At 30.8% G+C, this 25,292-nt stretch overlaps 2 protein-coding genes and 1 non-coding gene across 3 annotated transcripts; 1 reads left to right on the top strand and 2 right to left on the bottom strand.

Moving 5' to 3' along the window:
• Positions 1–1,058: 1,058 nt before the first annotated feature.
• Positions 1,059–1,131, bottom strand: TRNAR-ACG. Its single transcript has one exon. It is a non-coding gene; the product is annotated as a tRNA-Arg (tRNA).
• Positions 1,132–6,773: 5,642 nt separating this feature from the next.
• On the top strand, positions 6,774–10,462 carry LOC124911305 (LRR receptor-like serine/threonine-protein kinase FLS2). The gene is made up of 2 exons (XM_047451773.1): positions 6,774–9,978; positions 10,049–10,462. The coding sequence occupies exons 1-2, from the start codon at positions 6,804–6,806 to the stop codon at positions 10,396–10,398; spliced, it is 3,525 nt and encodes a 1,174-aa protein (XP_047307729.1). The 5' UTR covers positions 6,774–6,803; the 3' UTR covers positions 10,399–10,462.
• A 12,354-nt stretch (positions 10,463–22,816) lies between these two features.
• LOC124911763 (WRKY transcription factor 71-like) lies at positions 22,817–23,894 on the bottom strand. Its single transcript, XM_047452277.1, has 3 exons — positions 23,578–23,894; positions 23,316–23,450; positions 22,817–23,147 (listed from the first exon to the last, which is right to left on the bottom strand). Exons 1-3 carry the CDS (start codon positions 23,892–23,894, stop codon positions 22,817–22,819), a joined length of 783 nt encoding a protein of 260 aa, XP_047308233.1.
• Positions 23,895–25,292: the final 1,398 nt, after the last annotated feature.

The raw sequence follows: 25,292 nt of genomic DNA, 5'->3' as shown, positions 1-25,292 counted from the left end.
GGTTGCTAACATTTTATATATTGCAATCTATATTTTAATTTATTAGACTATGAAATGGTTGATTGTTATATCATTTTCTGCATTGATCAAGCCCATTGTTTCCTAGTCATGTTGGTATAGGAGGAGAACAATTACAATCTAAAGATGTAAACAATCCTTAGGTTTGAACGATCAAAACCATAAGTTGAGTTTTGTAGCTTCATTTATCAGCACATCAATCTCTCCCAAATAATCCTTTCTCTTCATTAGTGAGTATTTTGCAGATCTTCCTTCTGAAAACAGGCAGGTCTTGCATAGTTTGTTCATGTGTTGCTTGATTTTTGGGTCTAAGATTCCTTCTATGTGCTCAACACTCTCACTTGTGTTGCTTTGCTTAGGGAGATCTTCCCTTTGAAAACAGGCAGTTCTTCATTAGGGAGTCTTGAATCCCTTGATTTTGTAGTAAATCTTCATATCTTTGACTCATATAAGCTACTTACCGAATCAGAAATCAAACATTTTTGTAGCTCTGTTCTATGCTTATGGTCACGGGATGAAATTCTAATGGGCCGTGACATTATGCACCAATTTTAGGAAAGTATTCATTCTTTTTATTTTTTGTCCTGTGTGTGGATTCAATATTGAAAATATCTTCATTTTTCCTCCTAAATGTAATCTATATAATGAAATTTAATTTTTACAACATTTGGATTACAAACTGTAATGTCCTGTTAAGAAGAAATTGCTAATGAGGTGGTGGAAAATTTCAACCATTTTACATAGAGAGAAGTATCTTTTCCCTCCAACATGATAATACTTTTGAAAGCAACAAAACTAAGTGAGAAAATTGTATATTTGAAAAAGAAAGAGCTTACTTCTTCATAGACCTACCTATTTGGCAAGCATTTTATTTCATATTCAGTATATTGAACTCTCTAATTAGACTCTTACTATTATTACACAAAGACTGGCTAATAGTTATTGGAAGTTACCACTGAAATCTCTTAATGGCATCAAGAATACATAATAACCCCTTAATTAAAACTGTTAAACCTAACAAATAAAAGATAAAAATAAATCGACTCTGCTGGGGATCGAACCCAGAATCTCTGGTTTCGTAGACCAGCGCCTTATCCATTGGGCCACAGAGTCATTTGTTAGTTTTCATATGTCTAATCTATTTGATCAAATAAGTTTATTTAAATGCCTAAAATGATATTTAGAAAACTCTATCTAGAGTTTAGATTAGTCTGTTAGTTTAAAGTTATAGTTTAATAGAGAAAAACTTTTAATTCAAATATATATATATATATATTAGTATCTTATATTGCATATTAAATTAATAAGATATATTAAAAAATATAAATTAATTATACTTTCAAATAAATTATAGGACATTGAATGTTTTTTATTGGCATGTCTGGTTCTAGAGTAGAGTTAATTTGTATTAGCAAAAAAACTAGTTGGAATTGAATAAAGTCTTTAAAACAAGTTAAGCATCCAAATTAAGAAAGGGGTTACAAGATTTTTACAATAAAACAGTTAAATTGAAGAAATAATTAAGATTTCAAATGTGACAACCACAGAAAAGGTAATAGAAACAGAAGGTCCCAACCAGAACGATTGCTTCAATGAAGGAAGCAATCCTAAAGACCAACTCTCCAATGAACCATGGCTTTATGACACTTAACTTCTTGATCCATTCGAACCCTAATAATTTCTGAAACCTCCACCACCAGCTCTTCTTCTTCTTTTTTTCCACCTCCACAGTTGAAGAAACAAACATATCTTTTTTCTTTGTTGATTGTAATTAATATTAACTACTTCCCAGAAACAATTTGGAGAAATATTTAAGGAAATGGGAAAGGTTGGTTATGAAGATGCTGATTTCTTCTTCATCACGCTTTAATTTGTGAACAAGTGAAAGGAATCAGGTCAATCATGGCAGGCAGGCAGCAGGGAGTAATTAAGTTCTTGATGATTATTATTATTATTATTATTATTTTTAATGATCAAATAACTCAAACTAAACATGTCGAAATGGGTTTGGGATTTGGGATGGAACCGTCCATGTTCCTTCGGCTGGCCTAAAAAGTGGGTTTTATATGAAGATAGTGGATAAATACAACTGTTTGACCTTTCTAGAATGTGGGAAATCTCTTCCATTAATTTAATATATTTATTGACAAACATTATATTAAATTATCCGGTTTCAAACACTTCATATACATTCATTGCTTTGCATTGTTTCATTTATTTATTTATTTATTTTTAGACCAATTCTCTTTTGTCTAACTATTCTTGGTTACAATTAAATATAAAACATCAATATCATGCATTCAAAACTCAATTTGTATACTTCAACCTCTACTCTTGAAGGCTGAGTGAGTGAGTGATTTGACAAGATGTGACATGAATTCTTGTATAAACTATGTCAATAAAGTTTTATATTTTGTGTTATTTATGAAGTGTTATAATAGAGTTGTTTTTCATAAAGACTTTCATATATTCATAACTATTAGTGGCTATGTTAGCTTTCAAATTTAGTTGATAACTTTGTCAGAATTATGTAAGGGTTTGTTCGGATTGGGGTTTTTTTAAAAACCTAGAGGGATAAAATAATAATGATTGGTGATGATTTTGAGAAAGTGATGATTATTTTTGGTAAAATGACTTAAAGGGTATTGATATATATAAATAAAATAAAAAATAATAATTTAAAATAGAGGGTATTTTAGTATTTTGGTTAATGAAATGAGTGATGTGATTGTTGAGAAGTGATTGATTGGAAAATTGATTTTGTTTGAGTTTTTCAAATAACCCAAAGAGAACAAGGCCTAAGTTATTATATCTTATATGTGAGCTGGGAATGCCGAATTATATTGAGTTGGTAATGAGTAGTTAGTATGTCTAAAAAATTTTACGATCAAATTATTTATTTTGTAAGAAACTAAGAACTATTATGATAGTTTGTTAATAATATGAAGAAAAAAAAAAGAAGAAGAAGTAGATAGCACCCTAGGAACTATCACTTTTTAGTCAATTGATTTCTAACTCTCTAAACCTACCTTCAATCTTCTTTTAGATTTTTTTAGGAAGAATAAGAAAAATCATAAGGTATTAAGACAACATCTTCTTCTGATATGGATTAGCTGACAACAACTCAGATAATCCATTGCACTACAATTTTCAACGGTTCAAATTACATATATAGGCTGGAGTAGTGGAATCCGACTGGCTTTTGAAACAAAATCGAAATTAGAACTTATTGGTGGATCTTGTATTGCTTCAACTAAGCCGAACAATTTGATAAGTGGGGAAAAGGTTGAATGCTTGGTCCACTCATGGATCCTTAATACAGTAACATGTGAAATAAAAGGTAATTACTCTTCTACTACAACTCTATTACAACTGTATTATATCTTTGAAAATATATCCAAGAAAGATATCAATAGTAGTTCTCAAGTTTTCAAATTCAAAAAGGGATTAATAATTTGCTTCAAGAATCATTAACATTAGAAATATATTTCTCTAAAATCTTGTGGGATGAACTCTTAGTGTTAAAACTCTTGTCATCTTGTGATTGTGAACTAAGAAGTATTTGCTATTGCAAAATGACAAAATTGGTCATTTAACAAAATACATTTCAACAAAATACATTGAACAAGCTGTCATAGTTTTTGATGGGTGAATGAATACTACGGCAATTTCGGACAATAAATCTTTCTTATGGTGCTTTTAAGCATTGAGAGACAAAGAGAAATTCAAGTCATTGATCAAACCGAGAATTTTGCTATGCTCATTAAGGATAACATTGAACAACAAAAAGAACAAAAAAAACTAGAAAATTAAATAGAGAAAAGGAGATAGACAGTCTATCGGAAGGGGTAACAACAAGAAAATTCTTCCAAAGCTATGTATTATAGCCATTGTAGAACTGGAGTACATAATCAAGAGGGTTGATTCAAGTTTAATGGGTATTTTAGATGGTTGGAAGGGGAATAAAGATAAAAAACAAAAGTATAGCGAATATGGCAGTCACTCCCTCTCCAATTATGGAAAATAACTAGAGTCCTCTGGAAAAATATCTTCAAAATAAATAAATTGAAATTGCTATTGCCTTCAAAAAAAAAAAAAATATTGAAAAATCTTCTTGCAAAAAGAAAAGTAAAACAACATTACTATGAAGGTAAAAGATCTTTCTCTCTTAAAACTTCTAATTGTGTTTGTAGTTTTAATGTTCATAATAAATATAAAAATGAACCTATTTTAATTATTGACAGAGGTACTAGTTGCCAACTCAAATATAAAAATATGACTAAAATTAGGAATGTTGCTGATATACTTTTATTCTTATATGATGAAATAACTAAACATGTGAAGAAAATATAAAATGTAAGACTTTATAATAAATTGAAACTTTTGATGATAGGAATGTTTCAGACTTTAACTGCAACCTAATTTCAGTATTTAAACTTGTTAAAACAAATCATATTAGATGTCAAATTTCGGCTACTAACTATGTATTGCAAAATCTTAAGTACAACACTTTAGAACTGGAGAATTATCTCAAAACTTGTACTTGTTTGAAAACGTAGGATCAAAATCTTGGTTAAAAAATATTACACTAAATAATTGTACTGATTTCAAATTACTACAATGGAGATTTGGACAACTTTTTAATGTTGCACTAAAACATGTTTTTAATTTTAATAAAATGATATTGTTCAATGTGTTGTTTGCACTGTCTTTAAAATGAAATATTGTTTTGTAGTAGTACTTCTAAAACCACCAAATGTTTTGAAATTGTTCATACGTATGTTTGGGATACATAACAAAAATCCACTTATTGATGATAGAAATAGATGTGAGAAAAATGCAAAATTTTAATATACAAGGGTAAAACAGTACAATTTATTCAAATTGTGGTATACACTAATCAGAATGTGAGAAGACAGAAAAAAAATTATGAAAATTTCAAGTACTGCGGGGACGATTATCAACTATTGTCCATCTCCGAATCCAACAAAAAATTCAATTTAATTCACAATTTCAGATCATATTTTCGAACTACTCTATCCGACTCGACCGCGGAATACTCATGAATATCAGATTTTCGGGTACCCATTATATCTAAATAAACCCATAATAATAATTTCAAAAAGAAAAAAGAAAAACAAAAACAAATAGTAATAAAAGAAAATATGATATCTATATTAATATTGTTTTGTTTTTGTTCATTGAACCTAAAAATCCATTAACAAACAATAGATCAAACAAGGACAAATGACTCTTTAGAAAGCAGTCAACTCTGCATAGCAATTTAATATTAGATGACGAGAATACAATGACATAAAGAGATTTTTGGGTAATTGTTGACTATAATATTTGACTAGTATGAAAATTGAAATGAAAGTATCAAAACATAGAGGATGATGATGATGATGATAAATGTGAATGAAATAAATACTAGTGGCTGTTCAAGACAAAGAAGATTATTAGGCAGATCATTCAAATCAAGAGAATCTCTCCCACCCCCATCTATGTTTTTGTTTTTGGTGTTTTATAGGTTTTGAGATTTGTGTCAACTTGCTGAAGAGGGAATGTATGTACGTACTTACAGTAAGTACTGTGGGTCAAACCGCGTTGGTTGGTCCACATCATGGCACTTATAAATTAATTGTAAAGACTCCTGTCATCACATTTGTCCACTACTCACCCGTGACATTGCTTTGGCCATTCCTAATAATATAGGTTTATTCCCCATCTCTAATCCAAGCAACTTTGCTTTTGCTTATTATTATGGCCAAACAATTATTTTTAATTTTCCTAACAACACTTGAGACTCAGAATTATGTTACAACCTTTTTTTATAACTTAAATCAATCCACCACCTAGCTAGTATTCAAATAACCTTACGTCAAACCAAACAAAAACCTCTAACCAGTAACATCACACTTACACAAATCAACGTCTTAGTCTTAATCTTAAGTTGAAGTGAATGTCATGACTATGTAGAGTTAAACTAACTTACAACATCCAATTACATCATTTTTTTTATAACTTAGATCCATCAATGTTATTTAAAAATAATCACCTAACAAGTATTCAAATAACTTTACATCAAACATAAAAACCTAATTAGTAACGTCACACTCACACAACCAACGTCTTAAATTGAAGTGAAAATAATAATTGTGAAAAGTCATACTAACTTTCAATATTCAACTAACCACTTTTTTTTATATAACTTAGATCAATCCATGTAATTTAAAAATAATCACCTAGCCAGTATTCAAATAACCTTGCATCAAACAAAACCTAATTAGTAAAGTAACATAATCATTAAGGGAGTACTCCTTAAAAGATTAAAAGTGATTATCACTTAAAATACTTTAAATGAAAGTGAAAATATGTAGAGGATATACTAATCCCTACATTTGACCAACAAAACAAACAAATACAAATATCCACAAGAATGCAAACTAATACTAGGTAAGTGTGTAGGCCCAGGAATTTCCATATCAGAATGAAACCAAGAAACTAGTCCAACCATAATAATTAGCCACTCATATATATTATTAAGGTAAGTCGGCAAGGTTATTAATTAGATCATGCCCACCCACCCACTGAAATTGCATTCTTTTCACATCTATCTCAAGATAATATAGAGACAGAGTCCTGCAAGTAAACACTTCACACTACACTGTGGGCATTTGACGCGTCATTCCTTAACAGATAATATCTCCTCCACCTACATAATACCACTTATATATACCATTCCACTTCTTTCATATTAGAAACAAACCCACCACACCACAAACATGGTACTTCCTATGAAAATCATTCCCCTTCTTCTGATTGTCATGGTTTGTTCTCTTCTTATGGGAAGAGTTTATCCCGCAACAACAAAAACAAGCATCCAGTCAGAACAACGTGTCGATGTAGAGGCTTTAAAAGCTTTCAAAACCTCTATCACAAATGACCCAACTGGAATCCTACAAGATTGGAATGATTCATACCATCATTGCAACTGGTCAGCAGTTTCCTGCGATTCCTTCAATCGCGTCATCTCCATTTCCTTCCAAGATAAACAGCTCCAAGGCCAGATCACTCCTTTTCTCGGGAATCTTTCAAGCCTCCAGACTCTTGATCTCTCTATCAACGCCTTTACCGGCCACATTCCTCCACAAATATCACGATGTTCTCAGCTTTTAATCCTCAATCTCTACTCCAATCTCCTCTCCGGTTCAATCCCATCTGAACTTGGGAACTTAAAGAATATCCAGGCAGTGGGACTGGGAGGAAATTTCTTCAACGGGACCATTCCTGATAGTTTTTGCAAATTGACGGAATTGGTCGAGCTCAGTCTCATCACCAGCAATCTCACCGGGAAGATTCCTTCGTGCATCGGTAATTTAATCAAACTCGAATATTTTGTAGCCCAGGAAAACAGTTTGGAAGGTCCCCTTCCTTCTTCCTTTGGGAGGCTCAAGTCATTGAAGGAACTCGATCTTAGCATGAACCATCTTTCTGGAGCATTACCTCCACAATTCGGAGACTTGTCGAGCTTGGAGGTTCTTCAACTGCATTACAATTCTCTTTCGGGACAAATTCCGTCCAGTTTAGGTAAGTTGACAAACCTCGTTATATTAAACATGCAAATGAACGAGTTTACTGGAGGCATACCGCCTGAACTTGGAAACTTAAGAAACTTAAACATTCTGAGGCTATACGGGAACAAATTGAATTCCACAATACCGGTTTCTTTGTTCCAGGCCGAGTCACTTACCCACTTAGGCCTCTCGGAGAATGAGTTAACTGGAGAAATACCCTCCCAAATTGAGTCACTAAATTCTTTGCAAGTTTTGACACTCCATTCGAATAGGCTTACCGGTGAGATACCCATGTCGATAACAAACTTGACGAATTTGGTTTACATTTCATTTGGATTCAATTCCATTTCGGGTTCACTCCCATCAAATATAGGATCACTATATAACTTGAGGAACCTTTCCATAAACAATAACCTCCTCGAGGGACCTGTTCCTTCTAGCATCACGAATTGTACGCACCTTCTAGTCATAGGAGCTTCGACTAATAGGTTGACTGGTACGATTCCTCGTGGTTTAGGAAACCTGCCAAATCTCACTGCTGTATCTTTTAGTAACAACAACATGGTCGGGGAGATTCCAGATGACTTATTCAACTGCTCAAATCTCGAAATCCTTGACTTGGCTGGGAATAATTTCAGTGGAACACTGAAACCTGGCATTGGCAATCTCTACAACCTTAATATACTGCAAATGCACTACAATTCATTTAGTGGGCCGATTCCAACCACAATTGGCAACCTGAACCAACTATTCTCTTTAGTGCTCCATCATAATCTTTTCTCTGGTGAACTTCCTATAGAGCTATCAAAGCTTTCTAGTCTCCAGGGACTGCATTTGTTCAACAACTTGTTTCACGGTACAATACCCAAGGAGTTATTCCAGATTAAAGCGCTGACCGAACTTGGATTGCAGAATAACAGGTTCGTGGGTCCAATATCACCGGATATTTCAGAACTTACAATGCTTTCGTACTTGGATCTTAGTGGCAACATGTTTAATGGGAAAATACCAGAATCTCTGGCACGACTTACCCGACTACTCAGTTTAGATCTTTCACACAACAATCTTCCTGGGTCTATCCCAATATCAATTATACCTGGCATGAAACGCATGCAGTTATACTTCAATCTTTCTCACAATTTCTTGGAGGGAACAATTCCAAACGAACTTGGCCAGCTGGAAATGATACAATCCATCGATTTCTCAAACAACAATCTTTCCGGAAGTATTCCCAGCACACTTAAAGGCTGCAAAGGATTGAATTCACTAGATCTGTCTGGAAATAATCTATCTGGCCCGATTCCAAATAATGTATTTGGCCAGATCCCATCGCTCACAAGCCTGGACCTTTCAAGAAATCAGCTCCATGGACCACTTCCAGAAGATTTGTCAAATTTGCACCAACTTGCCTCAGTCGATCTTTCTCGAAACAAGCTAAATGGTGTGATTCCAGAGAGTTATGCCAATGTTTCCTCGTTGAAACATCTCAACCTTTCTTCTAATCAACTTCAAGGACGTGTTCCAGAAGGTGGTGTCTTCAGAAATATAACTGCATCTGCAATAGCCGGAAACTCAGAACTTTGTGGGACAGCATTTCTTAATTCATGCAGAAGAAGGAGCAATTCAAGTGATTCACACGGTTTTTCCAGAAAGTCCACAATAATTCTAGCAGCACTTGGATCTGTAATCACACTCCTGCTCCTAGTTCTAGTATTGTCAATTCTCTACCGGAACAGGAACAAGCAAAAACCAAAAGAAGTGGAGAATGCATTGCCAGATTACGCTTCAATATCGAACCTCAAAAGGTTTGATCATCAGGATCTAGAGAAAGCGACAGACTCCTTTAGTCAAGCCAACATTATCGGAGGGACTAGTTTGAGTACTGTTTATAAAGGAACATTGGATGATGGGAAAGTTGTAGCTGTGAAGAAATTAAATTTGCAACAGTTCTCCAACGAGTCTGATAAAATCTTCTACAGGGAAATCAAAACCCTAAGCCAACTAAGACACAGAAATCTGGTGAAAGTGTTTGGCTATGCTTGGGAAAGCGGGAAGATCAAGGCCCTGGTTCTGGAGTATATGGAAAACGGAAACTTAGACAGTATGATACATGAGCTTCAAGAAGATAAATCGAAGTGGACATTGTCTGAGAGGATTGATAACCTAGTTAGTATTGCTAATGGACTTGTTTATCTTCATTCTGGTTACCATCAACCTATCGTTCACTGCGATCTGAAACCAGCTAACATCCTACTAGACAAAAATTGGGAAGCCCATGTAAGCGATTTTGGTACAGCTCGAATATTAGGCATTCATCTCCAAGACGGAAACAACCTTTCATCTGCATCAGTATTTGAAGGAACTATTGGCTACATGGCTCCAGGTAAACACAACTGTTTTCATAATTCATATGCATCTCTTAATCTGACAGTTAACTTATTTTTCTTTGACAGAGTTTGCGTATATGAGGAATGTGACAACTAAAGTGGATGTATTCAGCTTTGGGATAATAATGATGGAATTGTTAACAAGAAAGAGGCCAACAAAAGTAGAAGAAGAGAACGGATTACCAATCACATTACCTCAATTGGTGGAGAGAGCGATTGCGAGTGGAATTGAAAATCTAGTTCGTGTTGTTGATCCGAGGTTAGCTTCTACTGTTAGAAAAGAGACGGAGACCGTGGAGGAGGTCCTCAAATTGGCGTTGTGTTGCACTCGATCTGTTCCTGAGGATCGACCTGATATGGAAGAAGTGTTGACATCACTTTTGAAGATTGGAAAACAAAGAGAGCTATCGATGTAGACTGTAGAGAGATACTTACTTGTATTGGTTTCACTTGATTGAATGAATGGATCGATACGATTCTGAAAATATGATCGCTGACTGTTGTCTTCTTCGTAGAAATGTCTGATCTCTGTAACTAAAAATGGCGGGAGTTTTATCATATTTTCCTTTTTAGAAAGACAAGCATTTTAATTTTGCCATATATATATTTTTTAAATAAAATGGAGAGAATTTGGAAAACATAAATGATTACATTTTTTTTAATATTTTTGGACAATAAGGTGATGGCAAGTTATTATTTTTCTTATTTTCGAATAGAATTTTTTACTCTCAAATCTCATTTGCTCTTCCTTAGAGTAAAAAGGATAAAATAATCCTTTTACAAAAAAAAATTATATTTACACTTTTACCCCTACTTTTGAGAGAGAACACAGAGAACAAATAAGGATGATAATTTGAAATCGTCCCACGGTTATCAAACCGAATTGTCCCGTTTGAGGCAGTTTTTTCCCGAAACCGAACGGAGATGGGGCGGGGATGATATTTGTGTCACCGTTCCGAATATTATAAACACAATTAAATATATAAAATAACTAATATATTTATTTATTATATTTTATAAGAGTTATAAGTTTATTTTTTTTATAATAGTATAAATTTTCAATATATTATAATATATATATATATATATATATTATATTAAAAATTCGTTTATAAAATTTTATTGTATAATTTTTTTTATATTTTTTTATATTTTATTAATGATACCCTATGATTCTTCAAAATCAGGATTAGAATAATATTAAAAAAATTATAAAATAAAAACAGGACAAAAATGATAAATACATTCCCACTCAAACGGTTCATTATCCTTAAAGATTTAGGAGCAATGCAGTTTTTCTTCACTGTGACATTTTTTTTTAATAGTATAATCAAAATTATGGAATCAAATTGTTATGTACCTCCATAAATATTATTAAATAATATAATTATATAAATATATTGAAATTTAATTTTAAAATAATAATATTAGTAAGAGAATATATAAAATGAGTTTAATATTAAAAATTATTTTAAAAAAATACATCTGACTATCATTATTTATATATTTCAATAATTGATTAAAGTGAAATGATTGATTAAAGTGAAATGATTAAAAAGTTTAACCAGTAATATAGTGGTTAACAATATATTAATTGTTTTTAAGAAAAATATATGGATATCAATTTTTGGCTGCAATCTAACTAAATATATTTCACTGGTGAAAAAAGGGTCAAAACCGAGAGTTAAAACTCTCGGTTTTGACCCTATAACTTTCGGTGAAGACACCTTACCGAAGGTTTTAGTAACCCTCGCCATCCCTCGGTATTGACACTCTCGGGACTTCCATAAAGGGAAAAACCGAGAGTTATATGAAAACTTTCGTATTTTTCTCTTTTTGAAAAAACCGAGGGTTTTACAAGAACTTTCGGTTTTTCTCTTTTTGGAAAAACCGAGGGTTTTATACAGACCTTTCGGTTTTTCTCTTTTGTGGAAAAACCGAGGGTTGTATATAGACCTTTCGGTTTTCTTCTTTTTACAAATAACTTTCGGTTTTTCTCTGTGTGGAAAAACCGAGGGTTTTGCAAAGAACTTTCGGTTTTACCCGAAGAGGAAAACCGAGAGTTATATACAAAACTTTCGGTTTTCCTCTTCGGTTAAAACCGAAAGTTTTGTAAAGAACTCTCGGTTTTCCTCTTCGGGTAAAACCGAGAGTTTTCCACTAACTCTCGGTTTTCTCCTTTTCAAGAAACCCATCGCTTGATAAACCAAGTCTTACGTTTCGAGATTCTGAAGCAAAATCTGTATAATTTTCATCAAACGTCTTCCAAGTTAAGGAATCAGCGGGGTGTCTCAACGTATCACTATCAACTCTTCCTTCTTTATGCCATCTCATCATTGGAGCCGTCTTTGAGGACATGTATAGTCTTTGCAGTCTTGGTATTAAAGGGAAATATCTCAACACCTTTTTTGGAATGAATTTCCCGTTTTGCTTCTCCCGAACTATCCCACTTGTTTGGTCGACTTTCCATCTTGAAAGACCGCAAACTCTGCACGAATCTTCATTTATGTCGTCCTTCCAAAATAGCATACAATTGTTCTTACATGCGTCTATCTTGTCATATTTAAGCCCGATATCAGTAATGAATTTTTTACTTTCGTAGTATGAGTTTGGCAATTGAGCGTCAATCGGTAATATGTAGTCTTTAAGCAGACGCAGCAACATATCGAACGAAGAATTCGTCCATTGACATACATTTTTTATGTGAAGTAGTTTCAGTAGTGCCGATGATTTCGTTATTCGAGCACCTTCATACAATGGCCGTTTGGAATCATCAAGCAATTTATAAAATCTTTGGGCATCTTCGACTGGTTCATCGTTGGTCGGGACGTCATTAACATTGGGGAACATATCGTTTATAAATTCGTGCATATAACGTTCTTCGTTCACCTGTTCATTAACTGTATTATTCATCTCCTGTATCGGATCGTTGAATTCCGGCACGGCATCCTCCGATTGATCATCGTCGTCATCATCATCGTAGTCATCGGCATCTTCATCGACATCTTCATTAACCACTTGAGTAGTACGTCTCTTTTCTCCATGAAAATACCAATACTCATAATGGATATTTATTCCATAAACGATGAGGTGAGTCTTCACTTCGTCTATTTCCATAAATGGCGTGTTCAAGCATTTCACGCAGGGACATTTCACAGTTTGTCGGGATGTATTCCGAACAGCATACTCAAGGAATTTGTCAACACCTTCCTCGTAATCTGGATGATCTCGACGTAAGGTCATCCAGCTTTTATCGGGTACTTCCATATTTCTAATAAAATGGAAAACAACCCGCCTTATTATTTACTTAAATTTGTCTAAATTAATTAGGATTACATAATGTTAACATAATTTCTAACTAATCTATCATTATCCAACCAAAATTACACATAAACAAATAATAATAAAACCTAACATAAATCTAACTTAAATCTAAACATACATATATTCTAACATTATTTCATTCATACACATTTCAAAACCTATTTAAATTATAATTCAACCTTATTTCATTCATACACATTTCAAACCTAATTTAATCTAACATATATAATCTAACATAATCTAACATAATCTAACATAAATCAAACATAATACCTAATCTAACATAATACCTAATCTAACATACTTTAAATCTAACATAAATCAAACATGAAACTAACCTAACCATATAATAAACCAACAAGAACTAACCTTGCACAAATAGAGCGACGAAGAAGAGCAGCGAATGTAGATCGACGAGCGGGCAGCGGGCGGCTTAAATTCCTAACCTACATTAATATAACCAAATATTCAAACCAATAAATCTAATCGAATCAAACTCCAATCAAACATCAATCTAGCCAAAATCAAAATTTTAACCTAAAATTCTAACATAAACTTCAATCATGTCTAACCTAAATCAAACCTCAATTAATTAACAATCAAACCAACAAACATTCAACCGAACATATATCAAATCAATTGAATAAAATAATCAATCCAAAACCTAAACTAACCAAAATCAATCATATTTTCAACCTAATATCAAACAAAATACCTAACATACAAATCTAACAAACATCTAACAAATATCTAACAATAATCTAACCTAATTGCAACAATCTAACAAAAATCTAACTTCAATCTAACCTAATTTCAAAAATCTAACAATAATCTAACCTAATCTGAAAAATCTAACAAGAATCTAAAATTAATCTAACCTAATTGCAACAATCTAACACTAATCTAACCTACTTTCAAAATAAAACCCTAAACTAACCTTGCAGGGCTGCGGCGGCGGCGGCAGAGCTTCTTCAAGATTCGGCGGCGGCGGCAGATGGCGATTCTTCAACAGCTTCGGTGGTCTTCGGCAGGGCGGCGGCGCAAGGTGTTCGGCAGGGCGGCGGCGCAAGATGTTCGGTGGTCTGCTTGTTCGTCGGGGAGAGAGAAGAGGGCGGCGGAGGAGATGAGAGGAGAAGAAATAAAATGAAATCGGGAAAGAGAAGAGGAAGAGGCGTTTTAATTTTAGGATGTAATTTCCGAGAGTTTTATAAAGAACTCTCGGTTTTACAATTTTTAAAACCCGAGAGTTGTGTGTAAAACTCTCGGTTTTACCCTTATAGAACCCGAGAGTTTTATATACAACTCTCGGTTTTATAATGTTTAAATTCCGAGAGTTTTAATATAACTCTCGGTTTTTAATGTTAGAATTCCGAGAGTTGTAATATAACTCTCGGTTTTTAATCTTTAAATACATTTTTAGAATTAAATTTAAATACACAAAAACGAGAGGCTTTGGTAAATCTTTCGTTTTTTAGGCATATTTCCGAAAGTTATATATTTAACTTTCGGTTTTACAACATGAGAACTTGTTAAATTATTTGAATTCTCACTTTCTAATAACGTTGAACAACATTAATTTAACACATTTGATATCCTTAAAACATTTCTCAATCCATATGTTCAAACATTACACAAATACATAGGATAATCAAACATAAACATTCATATACACTTCTATATATAATCAAACACATTCATAAACATTTTAACATTAAAGACAATTAAAATTTTTAAAATAAAAACACACACTTGATTATATTATTTAGGAGTCTAGATTGGAAGGTAGAGAACCAATGAATTTTACAATTTTGTGAAATGATAATTCCGAAAGTTATATAATTAACTTTCGCAAATTTACATCAAAACCGAAGGGTTTATATAAAACCCTCGTTCTTGAGAAATGTAAAATCCGAAAGTTTATAGAAAACTTTCGGTTTTGATGGTTATTTCCGAAAGTTAATTATATAACTTTCGGAATTATCACTTGACAAAAGGTTAAATTCTTTGGTTTTTCACCTTCTAATGACCTATAACAATATTAATTTACCACATTTGATGTATTCAAAATATTGCACAATCCATTTGATCAAACATTACCTACATTCATAAGATAATCAAACATGAACATTCATATAGACTTCTCTATAATAATCAAACACAATCATAAATATGTGAACATGAAACCCAATATTAAATTTTAAAATACAACACGAAATTGATTATATTAGTTAGAAGTTAAGATTAGTGGGTTAAAAACAAAAGAATTGAACAAACTAGGTAGTCTTAAAACCGAAAGTTATAAAATTAACTTTCGGTTTTGATGTGTATTTGCGAAGGTTTTAAATATATCTCTCGGTCTTGACCTTCATCAGAAGTTTTTTTGGAATTGTTAAAACCGAAGGTTTATTTGAAAACCTTCGGTTTTTACCCTTCCCCGTACTTAGAAAAAAATCTGATTTTTTTAATGTAAGGTCAAAACCGAAGGATTATTTGAAAACCTTCGGTTTTTACCCTTCCCCATACTTAGAAAAAAATCTGATTTTTTTAATGTAAGGTCAAAACCGAAGGTTTATTTGAAAACCTTCGGTTTTTACCGATCAAAACCGAAGGTTTATTTGAAAACCTTCGGTTTTTACCCTACCCCATATATTTAGAAAAAAATCTGATTTTTTTAATTTAAGGTCAAAACCGAAGGTTTATTTGAAAACCTTCGGTTTTTACCCTTCCCCATACTTAGAAAAAAATCTGATTTTTTTAATGTAAGGTCAAAACCGAAGGTTTATTTGAAAACCTTCGGTTTTTACCCTTCCCCATACTTAGAAAAAAATCTGATTTTTTTAATGTAAGGTCAAAACCGAAGGTTTATTTGAAAACCTTCGGTTTTTACCCTACCCCATACTTAGAAAAAAATCTGATTTTTTTAATGTAAGGTCAAAACCGAAGGTTTATTTGAAAACCTTCGGTTTTTACCGGTCAAAACCGAAGGTTTATTTGAAAACCTTCGGTTTTTACCCTACCCCATATATTTAGAAAAAAATCTGATTTTTTTAATTTAAGGTCAAAACCGAAGGTTTATTTGAAAACCTTCGGTTTTTACCCTTCCCCATACTTAGAAAAAAATCTGATTTTTTTAATGTAAGGTCAAAACCGAAGGTTTATTTGAAAACCTTCGGTTTTTACCCTTCCCCATACTTAGAAAAAAATCTGATTTTTTTAACGTAAGGTCAAAACCGAAGGTTTATTTGAAAACCTTCGGTTTTTACCCTACCCCATACTTAGAAAAAAATCTGATTTTTTTAATGTAAGGTCAAAACCGAAGGTTTATTTGAAAACCTTCGGTTTTTACCCTTCCCCATACTTAGAAAAAAATCTGATTTTTTTAATGTAAGGTCAAAACCGAAGGTTTATTTGAAAACCTTCGGTTTTTACCCTTCCCCATACTTAGAAAAAAATCTGATTTTTTAATGTAAGGTCAAAACCGAAGGTTTATTTGAAAACCTTCGGTTTTTACCCTTCCCCATACTTAGAAAAAAATCTGATTTTTTTAATGTAAGGTCAAAACCGAAGGTTTACTTGAAAACCTTCGGTTTTTACCCCAATATTTTAAAAAAAATTGGTCAAAACCGAAGGTTTTCAAATAAACCCATCGGTTTTGGCGATGCGTTTTTTTTTTAAAAAAAGGTGAAAAGTCAACAAAACATAATTATTTAATAAAACATATTAAACCAAACAAAACAAACATAATAACAATAATTCATAAATATTAAAACATAACTGTCATAAATCCATAATAAATCTACAAATTAATTATTAGATGGGGTGGAAGGAGGGGGTGGTTGATTCAGTCGACTCCTCAACAAGACAAGTTCCTGTTCGAGATTCTCTAATCTCTGAGACATTTCGGCCCGGTCCGCTTTGATTTCACTCAGCAAACGACCTCTTTCGGCATCCCTTAGTCGGATTTGTTCCATTTCCAGCGTCATCTTTCTGACCTCTTCCTCACGTGCCGCAATTTCTGATTGTGTTATCAGATTCTGGTAACACGGATGCAGTTTCTCCGGTGTACGCCGAAGTCTCTTCCATGTCGAATCATCACCCATATCCTAAATGCATTTCAGATATATGTATATATATATATATATTCATCAAACAAAATAACGTAAACTAACATAAATCTAGATCTATAATATATATATATATACAAACTTAAGAAAAATCTAAATCTTACAATAAACAAAACAAAAAAAACAAATCAAACAAATTACCTGAAGAGAGGAGAAGAACCCGTGGCTTGGCTTGGAAGAGGCAGGCGGCGGCAGAGGCGGAAGAGAGAGAAAGGAGAGAAGCGGAATGAAAAAGAGAAGGGTTAGGGTTTGTATTTATAGAGGTCGAGGCCGAAGGTTTTCATAAAACTTTCGGTTTAGTTATTAGTCAAAACCGAGGGTTTATTATAAAACCTTCGGAAAAACCTTTTTCAAAAATTTGATAATGAGCAAAACCGAAGGTTCTTTGTACAACTTTCGGAAATGAAATTTTCAAAAAAGGCAAAACCGAAGGGTCTTTGAATAACCTTCGCAATTAAAAAACCAAGGGATTTGAAAACCGAAGGTTTTTCCTAAAACCTTCGCAAATAACCCACACCCAATACTTAGAATTTTTTTGGGTTTTTTGGGAAGGTAAAAACCGAAAGTTCTTTGTAGAACTTTCAGTAATAATTAATAAACCCGAAGGTTTTACACCCCCCTCGGAATCTATTTTTAATCCCGAAGGATTTGTTCCTCTCGGGAGTATTTAGGAGAGGTTTACAAAACCTTCGGGAAAAACCGTCGGTAAAGCTCCTTTTTTTACTAGTGTTTTTTAAATTTTAATTATGATCAGTTAATTTAATTGTTTGACCGTACCACTAAGTTCAATTCAACAATTTTAAAAAACATCAATCATTCAGTTTGAACATTTCAATTGAATTTAAATTTGATTCAATTAGTTTCTCTTACTTACAAATTTTATCTTAAAAAATAAGTTTGAACCCATTTGTTTGTGGACAGGGTAAACCTTTTGTTACATTAAATTTTTATATCTATATAATATATTTCAATAGTCATTTAAAATTGTAGCATTATATGAAATCTACAAGTTAATTAGTCATTGAACTTTGAAGACAGCTATATTTTTCCTTATCAAATAGTAGAAAATAGTAAAATGACTTTTGAAGATATTGTGATGGGGTATAACTCCATTTTATTTATGTCAACAGGTCATCAATTTTGTTTTTTTAAATCATGATGGTCATAAATCAAATAATTTGTAGTTTATATTTTTAATTTCATTTAAAACACATTTGATTAAAATGAAAGTTATTATATTCTATTTGTGTTAGTTTTTTTAGATAAAAAGTTTGATTAAGAAAAATAATAACATTTTATATAAATTTTTTGGTGAGTTTGAAAACTCAAACACTTAACCATGAAGATTCATGTTCTCAGTCATGAGTCATGATTGTCCACACAAAAAGAAAAAAGTCATCTTAAATTTTAAAAATGCATCAATATTATTATTTAAAGATTAGGACTGCACTCAAATTGTTATGTACACAAATATTATTAAATATATTGAAATTTAATTTAAAAATAATAATCTTAGTAAAGGAATATATAAAATGAGTTTAATATTAAAAAATATTTTAAAAAAAAAGACATTTTACTATTATTATTTATATATTTCAATAATTTATTAGAGTGAAATGATTAAAAGGCTGAACGAAGTAAGATAGATGTTAAGATATTATTTATTTTTTTTGTAAGAAATATATATATATATATATATATATATATATATTTTTTTTTTTAATTTTAATCATGATTAGTTAATTTAACAATTTGACAGTTTCAACAATTTAATAAAATATTACTATTATTTAAAACGAATGTGAAAAAGAGTTTGAATGGTTCACTTCAATATAGTTAGTTTGTCTTGCTAGCTTTTGAAAAAGACTAATAAAATATTATTATTATTTAAAACAAATATATATATATTATCATGAAAAATAAATTGAGCCCATTTGTTTTTTGAAAGAATAATCCCTTTTGTTACGTAATTTTTTTTATATCTTTATAATATCAAAAAAATTATAGCCACAAAGTGAGTATTTAAGCAAACACATTTAATCAACCACAAAATTTGTGGCATGACAAGTCAAACTTATAAGATCTCAAGAAGATTAAAGATATTCATATCTTATTCCTGCTAGAATAATAAAGGGGATATATAATATATTTTAATAGTCATTTAAAATTTACTATATAAAAATTAGAAAATTCAATTTTAAAAAGAACTATATTTTTCTTTATCAAATAGAAGAAAATAGTAAAATGAAATTTCAAAGATATTGTGGTTGTGGTATAACCTTTTTCCGGTAAGCTCAAAAAGTCCAAGACTATAACAAACTTATCTAAGAAGTATCCCAATGACCTAAGTTCCTTTTAAAAAAAAAACTTTAAATCCATTCTTTTTTCACTTCCTCTCCCCTCCCTTTTCTTCCCCACTCTCTTTTTTAGTCAATATTTATAAAAAAAGAAATTGTATAGGCAGCCAAAATGTGCTATGTCAACATGTCATCAATTTTGTTTATTTAAACTATGATAGTCATAAAATCAAAATAATATTGCCAATTCTAAACCCATAAGATAATTAAATCACAAGTTTTAAAACCCCACCAACATTAATGTTTTGAACTTGCAATAACACATCTTAAATTTTACCAATTATAATAATTAAGTGAAAATGATTTGAACTTACAAAGATTATGATTTATATTTTAAATTACATTTAAAACACATAGATTAAAATGAAAGTTATTATAATAACATATCTTAAATTTTAAGTAAAACTTTGATTAAGAAAAAAGATAATAACATATATATTTTGTGTTAGTTTTTTTTTTTAAGTAAAACTTTGATTAAGAAATAAAATAATAACATATCTCAAAATTTTAAAATGCATCAAAATAATTATTTTAATATATGATAAACTTTATTAAATATAATTATTTTATTTTATTTATCTTCATTTTATTTACTCTTTTAATTACAGTTTCATATATATATATTTTAATTTTAATGTCCATGTGTATTGATTTAATTGACTGTTAATTTAGGAGCGTCAATTCAGGGGTGGTGTGGTTTAAGTTTAGGTTTAGGTTTAGGTTTAGGTTGAGTTGAAGTAAAATGCATTTAAGATGTTTAAACGGTTATGATTAAGTTCGGTTTTATCTCTTATTTTACAAATCGGTTAACCGACCAGTATTGGTATCGGTTTTATCGAGTTTGGTAGAACCGATCAGTATTGGTATCGGTTTTACCGGTTTTGATTCTACTGATTCCAGTCGATTCTGATCGGTTAACCGTGAACCGATAATTCGATTTTTTAAATTAAATATTAAACTTATTAAATTCTTGTTTACACCGTACTTTTATATTATTCTCTATTTTTTTTATTTATGTTATAATATAGTATATTATAATAATATATATATAATAGGTTATAATATATATTATATTATTGTTGCAATATAATATATTTTAAAAAATATATATTTTTAAATTAATAGTCACATAAATTAAACAATTTTATATAATTTATAATTTAAAATTTAAAAATAACTAATATATATTATTAAATATTATTTATAATATATCTAAAATTTACAAAAATAGCTAATATAAATATATATGATATTATTTACCGGTTAAACCGCTAAAAATAAAAAATTTCTCAATCCGACCAATCTGAAATGATTATTTTATACAAATAGCCCCATGTTTGTTTACAACATAAATCTTCTTATTCTACTTTAGGAAGTACAAGAAGTATTCTCACCACTTTGATTTGAAGAGTTTCTTTTGTTTGCAGAAGAAAAGAAATATGATACATATTAGTTAGAGTTAGGTTTTGTTTGAGCAGACCTGTTAAGAGTTTTTTTTAATATGTTGATGAGTTTTTTTAATATGTTGATGAGTGACCTCATTTTATAATTCAAGTCACCTGGAGTCGACCCAAATGCAATCCAACACAATTTTTTTCAGGTCAAATTTTTTGTTTAACCCGACCTAACCCGAATTTGAAACACACCATCCTAACCCAATATTTTTTTTGGGTCGAGTTCAATAATTTTTTACAGGCTTGTTAAAATAGTTTAAATATATTTTGTCTCTCATTAATTGCATAACTCAGTTAATTAAATAAAAATATTAAAATATATTTTATTAACAAAAAAAAGAATATAATATTTTTAAATTATCATCCATCATTATTTTTTAAATCCATAAATTTTATTAAATAATATTTCACTAATATTAATTAATTTATTTATAGGAAGAGAGATTGGTGGAGGAAATAAAAATAAATAAGTTATACTCCTTAGTTGATTTTGAATTTTAAAAATTGGTACTCTTTAAATTGATTATATATAGTCTCTAATTTGTGATCTTATTTACAGAGAAAGATACAAACATTGAGATTTTTTTTTCCTTTCGTATATTTGTATACAATTTTGAAACTTGTTATAGAAGTTTATTTTAAACAATTGAATTTAAATTATTATATAAAAAAAACTCCATATAATACAAAGACATTTACAGTAATAATAAATAAGTATAGATCAAAATAATAATGAAAAAATAAACAATAAATCACTTATGGCCTTATGCGAATGGACAACTCTAATCATTTAATTAAATAATAACCAAAAGCAAACAATGTCAAAGGATTACTTAATAAGGCCTTGTTTGTTTTAAGAAATAATGTTTTTGAGAGAAAAAATAAATTATTTTTATTAATTACTTCAAAATGATTTAAATTATGTGGTGATCAAAAATTCATGTTTAATAGAATAATTACCCACCTCAAAAAACTAGTTTGATGGTATATTAAAATAATATATTATTTTCTCAGCAAAAATTAAAATAATATTATTCTCTGTACTATATGGAGAGGTTTGACCGTTATTATGTACGATTCGTACGACATTGGATCAGCATGCAATGCTGACTTTTGAATAATGAGTCTTTTTTTTTTGGTCAAAATTAATGAGTCATCTTCACGAGGAAAGTGTAAATATTAAAAAAAATAATCATATATAAAGAGTTTAAAAGTATATATTGAAAATTATTATAATTGAAAGAATAAGATATTTCAATCCTGAAAACTCGGCAATTAGATTAGGTAACAAATTGTGATTATAAGCTCTAAGAATTTTTTTATGATCATATCATTTTCTTTTACAATGATGCAATAATTCAATTATAATTAATTCTCATATTCTTAATTGAAGATTACTTGAAAGATAAAAATAATTAAATAAAAACAATTCAATACAAGTCATGATCATCAAGATAGAATAGTCAATTAAGTTTTACATGTAAAATATAAAAACAACAAGATTCATTCATCCAAGATTCATAATTGTATGTAGAAATTAGGATTACATGGTGAATGAAGTGCAAAACTAGGATGCTAATCATTCTTAATAAACATGTCTTGGAGGAGACCAAAGTCAGAGAACTGTTCCTGAAGATCAAACGATGACATTCCATTCCATTGCGATGTCGAGCTTGTTCCTCCTAGGTCAACATTATCGTACAAAATACCCCTAGAAGGATTAACCGATTGTGATAATAGGTCAGGAGGTTGCAAGGTGCTAGTGTGGATCAAGCCGCCTCTCGAGACCGGTAAGGGATGGTTGTGTTGACCCTCGTATGTCGTGATCACAGTTGATGGATCGTTGTAAGATCTCTCAACCAGCTTCTTAACTCCGCACTTTTGCGTCGTACATCTGTAATAACTCCTGTGAATTATAAAAATCAAAATGAGTTTTTACCCAAATAAAACATCATCATAATAATAATAAACTAGTAACAATATCAATAATAACAATTACTAAAGTTTGTTTGCATATTTATAAAGTTGGTTTTTTTGAAAAAGTTACAAAATGAGAGATGAGCATATATATGACCTTGGAAAAGGGCTATTCTTGACTGATTTCTGTCCATATTTTCTCCATTTGTAACCATCATCTAGATGGTCAACCTCACTCCTTGTCACGAAAGCAAACCTAGCCTCTCTTTCTTTCTTTTTCATTCCTTTCTCCCTGCACCCCCATTCACACTTATTAATTAATTATAACATTATCAAATTAAACAAGTTCAAAGGATCATGATCTTCATTGTTTGAGGAAAACCCAGATAGTTTACAACTTTAAGAACATGTATACTTACACTTTGTTGGCACTTTGATCTCCTCCATCAATTTTATGATCATCATCAAAGACTCTCCGAACATATTCCTTCATCCTGCTCTTAACTTCATGATCCTGATCCTGACCCTGATCCATAGACGATGAGTTAGCACTGATTCGTAGGCCTGGTCCAAGATCTATGTCTGGCTTAATTTCCTCCTTCTGTGGAGAAGAAAAGCCAAAATATGTCAAGCTCGTGTAATCCTCTATGTCCTCCGGTGAGATAATGGGGTAATAGGGAGATGAGAAAGAATTGAAAGGGTCATTGTAAAAGAAATTTCTTGTGTCATCAGACATGGTTGTAGTTGGTAATAGTGAGAAGGAAGAAGAAGATGATGGGTTTTTTCAGGTCCTTAATTTGTTCCTTTATATGTGTGGATGAAGAGAGAGATCTAATATTGTGGTTTAGGTGGCATAAAGTAGGTAGGTTTGACTTCATAGGATCTTAATTAATGGTAAAGAATTGTCTTTTTACAGTGAAATATGTTACTAGTTGGTAACTTTTTAAGCTCAAACCATTTTGTATTGACTATACCATGTGAAAAAAGAGTATAGTTGATGAGTAATGACAAAAAAAAATGGTAGCGGTAAAGAATTGTCTTTTTCTTTCACCTAACTTTAGACAAAGAATAATCTCAAGAGCTTCTGAAATTTTGAAAAGACAATTTGGCATTTTCAGCAGACATTCTTTCACTAGTGTTTAGTTAACAATCAATTTTATTATATTGTTTGTATGAGTATTACATGTAAGATGATAAGATCGAGTATAGGTGTGTAAGCAAAAGTCGGAAAAAACCTACGAAAAATTGACCGAAATAATCCAAACCGAGTTCTGACATGTTCATATTTCATAATATTATGAACTAACTCTGTCAGCCGGTTAGGTTGCGATTTAGATAATAAAAATATTTGGGTTAATGATATATATATTTATTATTTTGTGTATTTATGTTTCTTTTCTTTTTAAAAATTTATTTTGATTTAATTTATTTTTACATTTTTTAAAATCAAATAGTTATTTTATTATCTAATTTGGTAAAATTTTATTTACAAAAATATTATCATTCTTTAATATTATATATATATATATATGTTAATTCTTCAATTAATAACTGTCCAAACCTAATCTACATTTAACTTTATGGAAATTTTAATAGGACAGTGCTTGAAGTGTGAAGATGTCAAAAACACGTCAAAAGCTCGCGCTGTAAAAACAATCACGATAACCGCATCAGGTCTTCAAGATGAACAACTTCTGATCAATGGAACGATATAAGCAAGGAAAGTCGGCAAAATAGATCCATAACTTCGAGAAAATGATTGACACTAAGGGCTGGGCACGGGAGTCTCAATCCCAAACCCGTCAACTGTTATGCTACAAGTGAATATTTGCGACAATAAATGAATCCAAATTTTAGGATGACACTTTTTTAATCAAGTTCATGTAATGTCTCTTTTTTTAGTTAGAGAAAACAACATCTAAGGAATGAATTTGGAGTAAAATACCCACAAAATCACATATTCAATCAACAAAATAACTTTTGTATGTATGCAACTTTATTGACTTAGATTGATTTTTTTATTATTATTATTAATTTTTTCTTTTTCTTTTTAAAAAAATATGTTTTTTACACCCCACAACCGGTAGGGATTTTAATTTTTTGAAAGAAATTGTTGTTTTAAGAAAAGCAAGTT

The sequence above is a fragment of the Impatiens glandulifera genome, chromosome 8, assembly GCF_907164915.1.
Source record: "Impatiens glandulifera chromosome 8, dImpGla2.1, whole genome shotgun sequence".
Lineage (NCBI taxonomy): Eukaryota > Viridiplantae > Streptophyta > Magnoliopsida > Ericales > Balsaminaceae > Impatiens > Impatiens glandulifera.
The sequence above is the reverse complement of the archived record's forward strand: the minus strand, read 5'-3'. Positions and strand labels throughout refer to the sequence as shown.

Excerpts from the sequence above, each read along its gene's own strand:
- LOC124911763 (XM_047452277.1), bottom strand. The coding sequence starts at position 23,894 with ATGTCTGATGACACAAGAAATTTCTTTTACAATGACCCTTTCAATTCT. Across the intron at positions 23,451-23,577 it reads GATCAAAGTGCCAACAAAGT|GGAGAAAGGAATGAAAAAGA; the intron begins GTAAGTATACAT and ends ATGGGGGTGCAG. Across the intron at positions 23,148-23,315 it reads AAGAATAGCCCTTTTCCAAG|GAGTTATTACAGATGTACGA; the intron begins GTCATATATATG and ends TATAATTCACAG.
- LOC124911305 (XM_047451773.1), top strand. The coding sequence starts at position 6,804 with ATGGTACTTCCTATGAAAATCATTCCCCTTCTTCTGATTGTCATGGTT. Across the intron at positions 9,979-10,048 it reads TATTGGCTACATGGCTCCAG|AGTTTGCGTATATGAGGAAT; the intron begins GTAAACACAACT and ends TTTCTTTGACAG.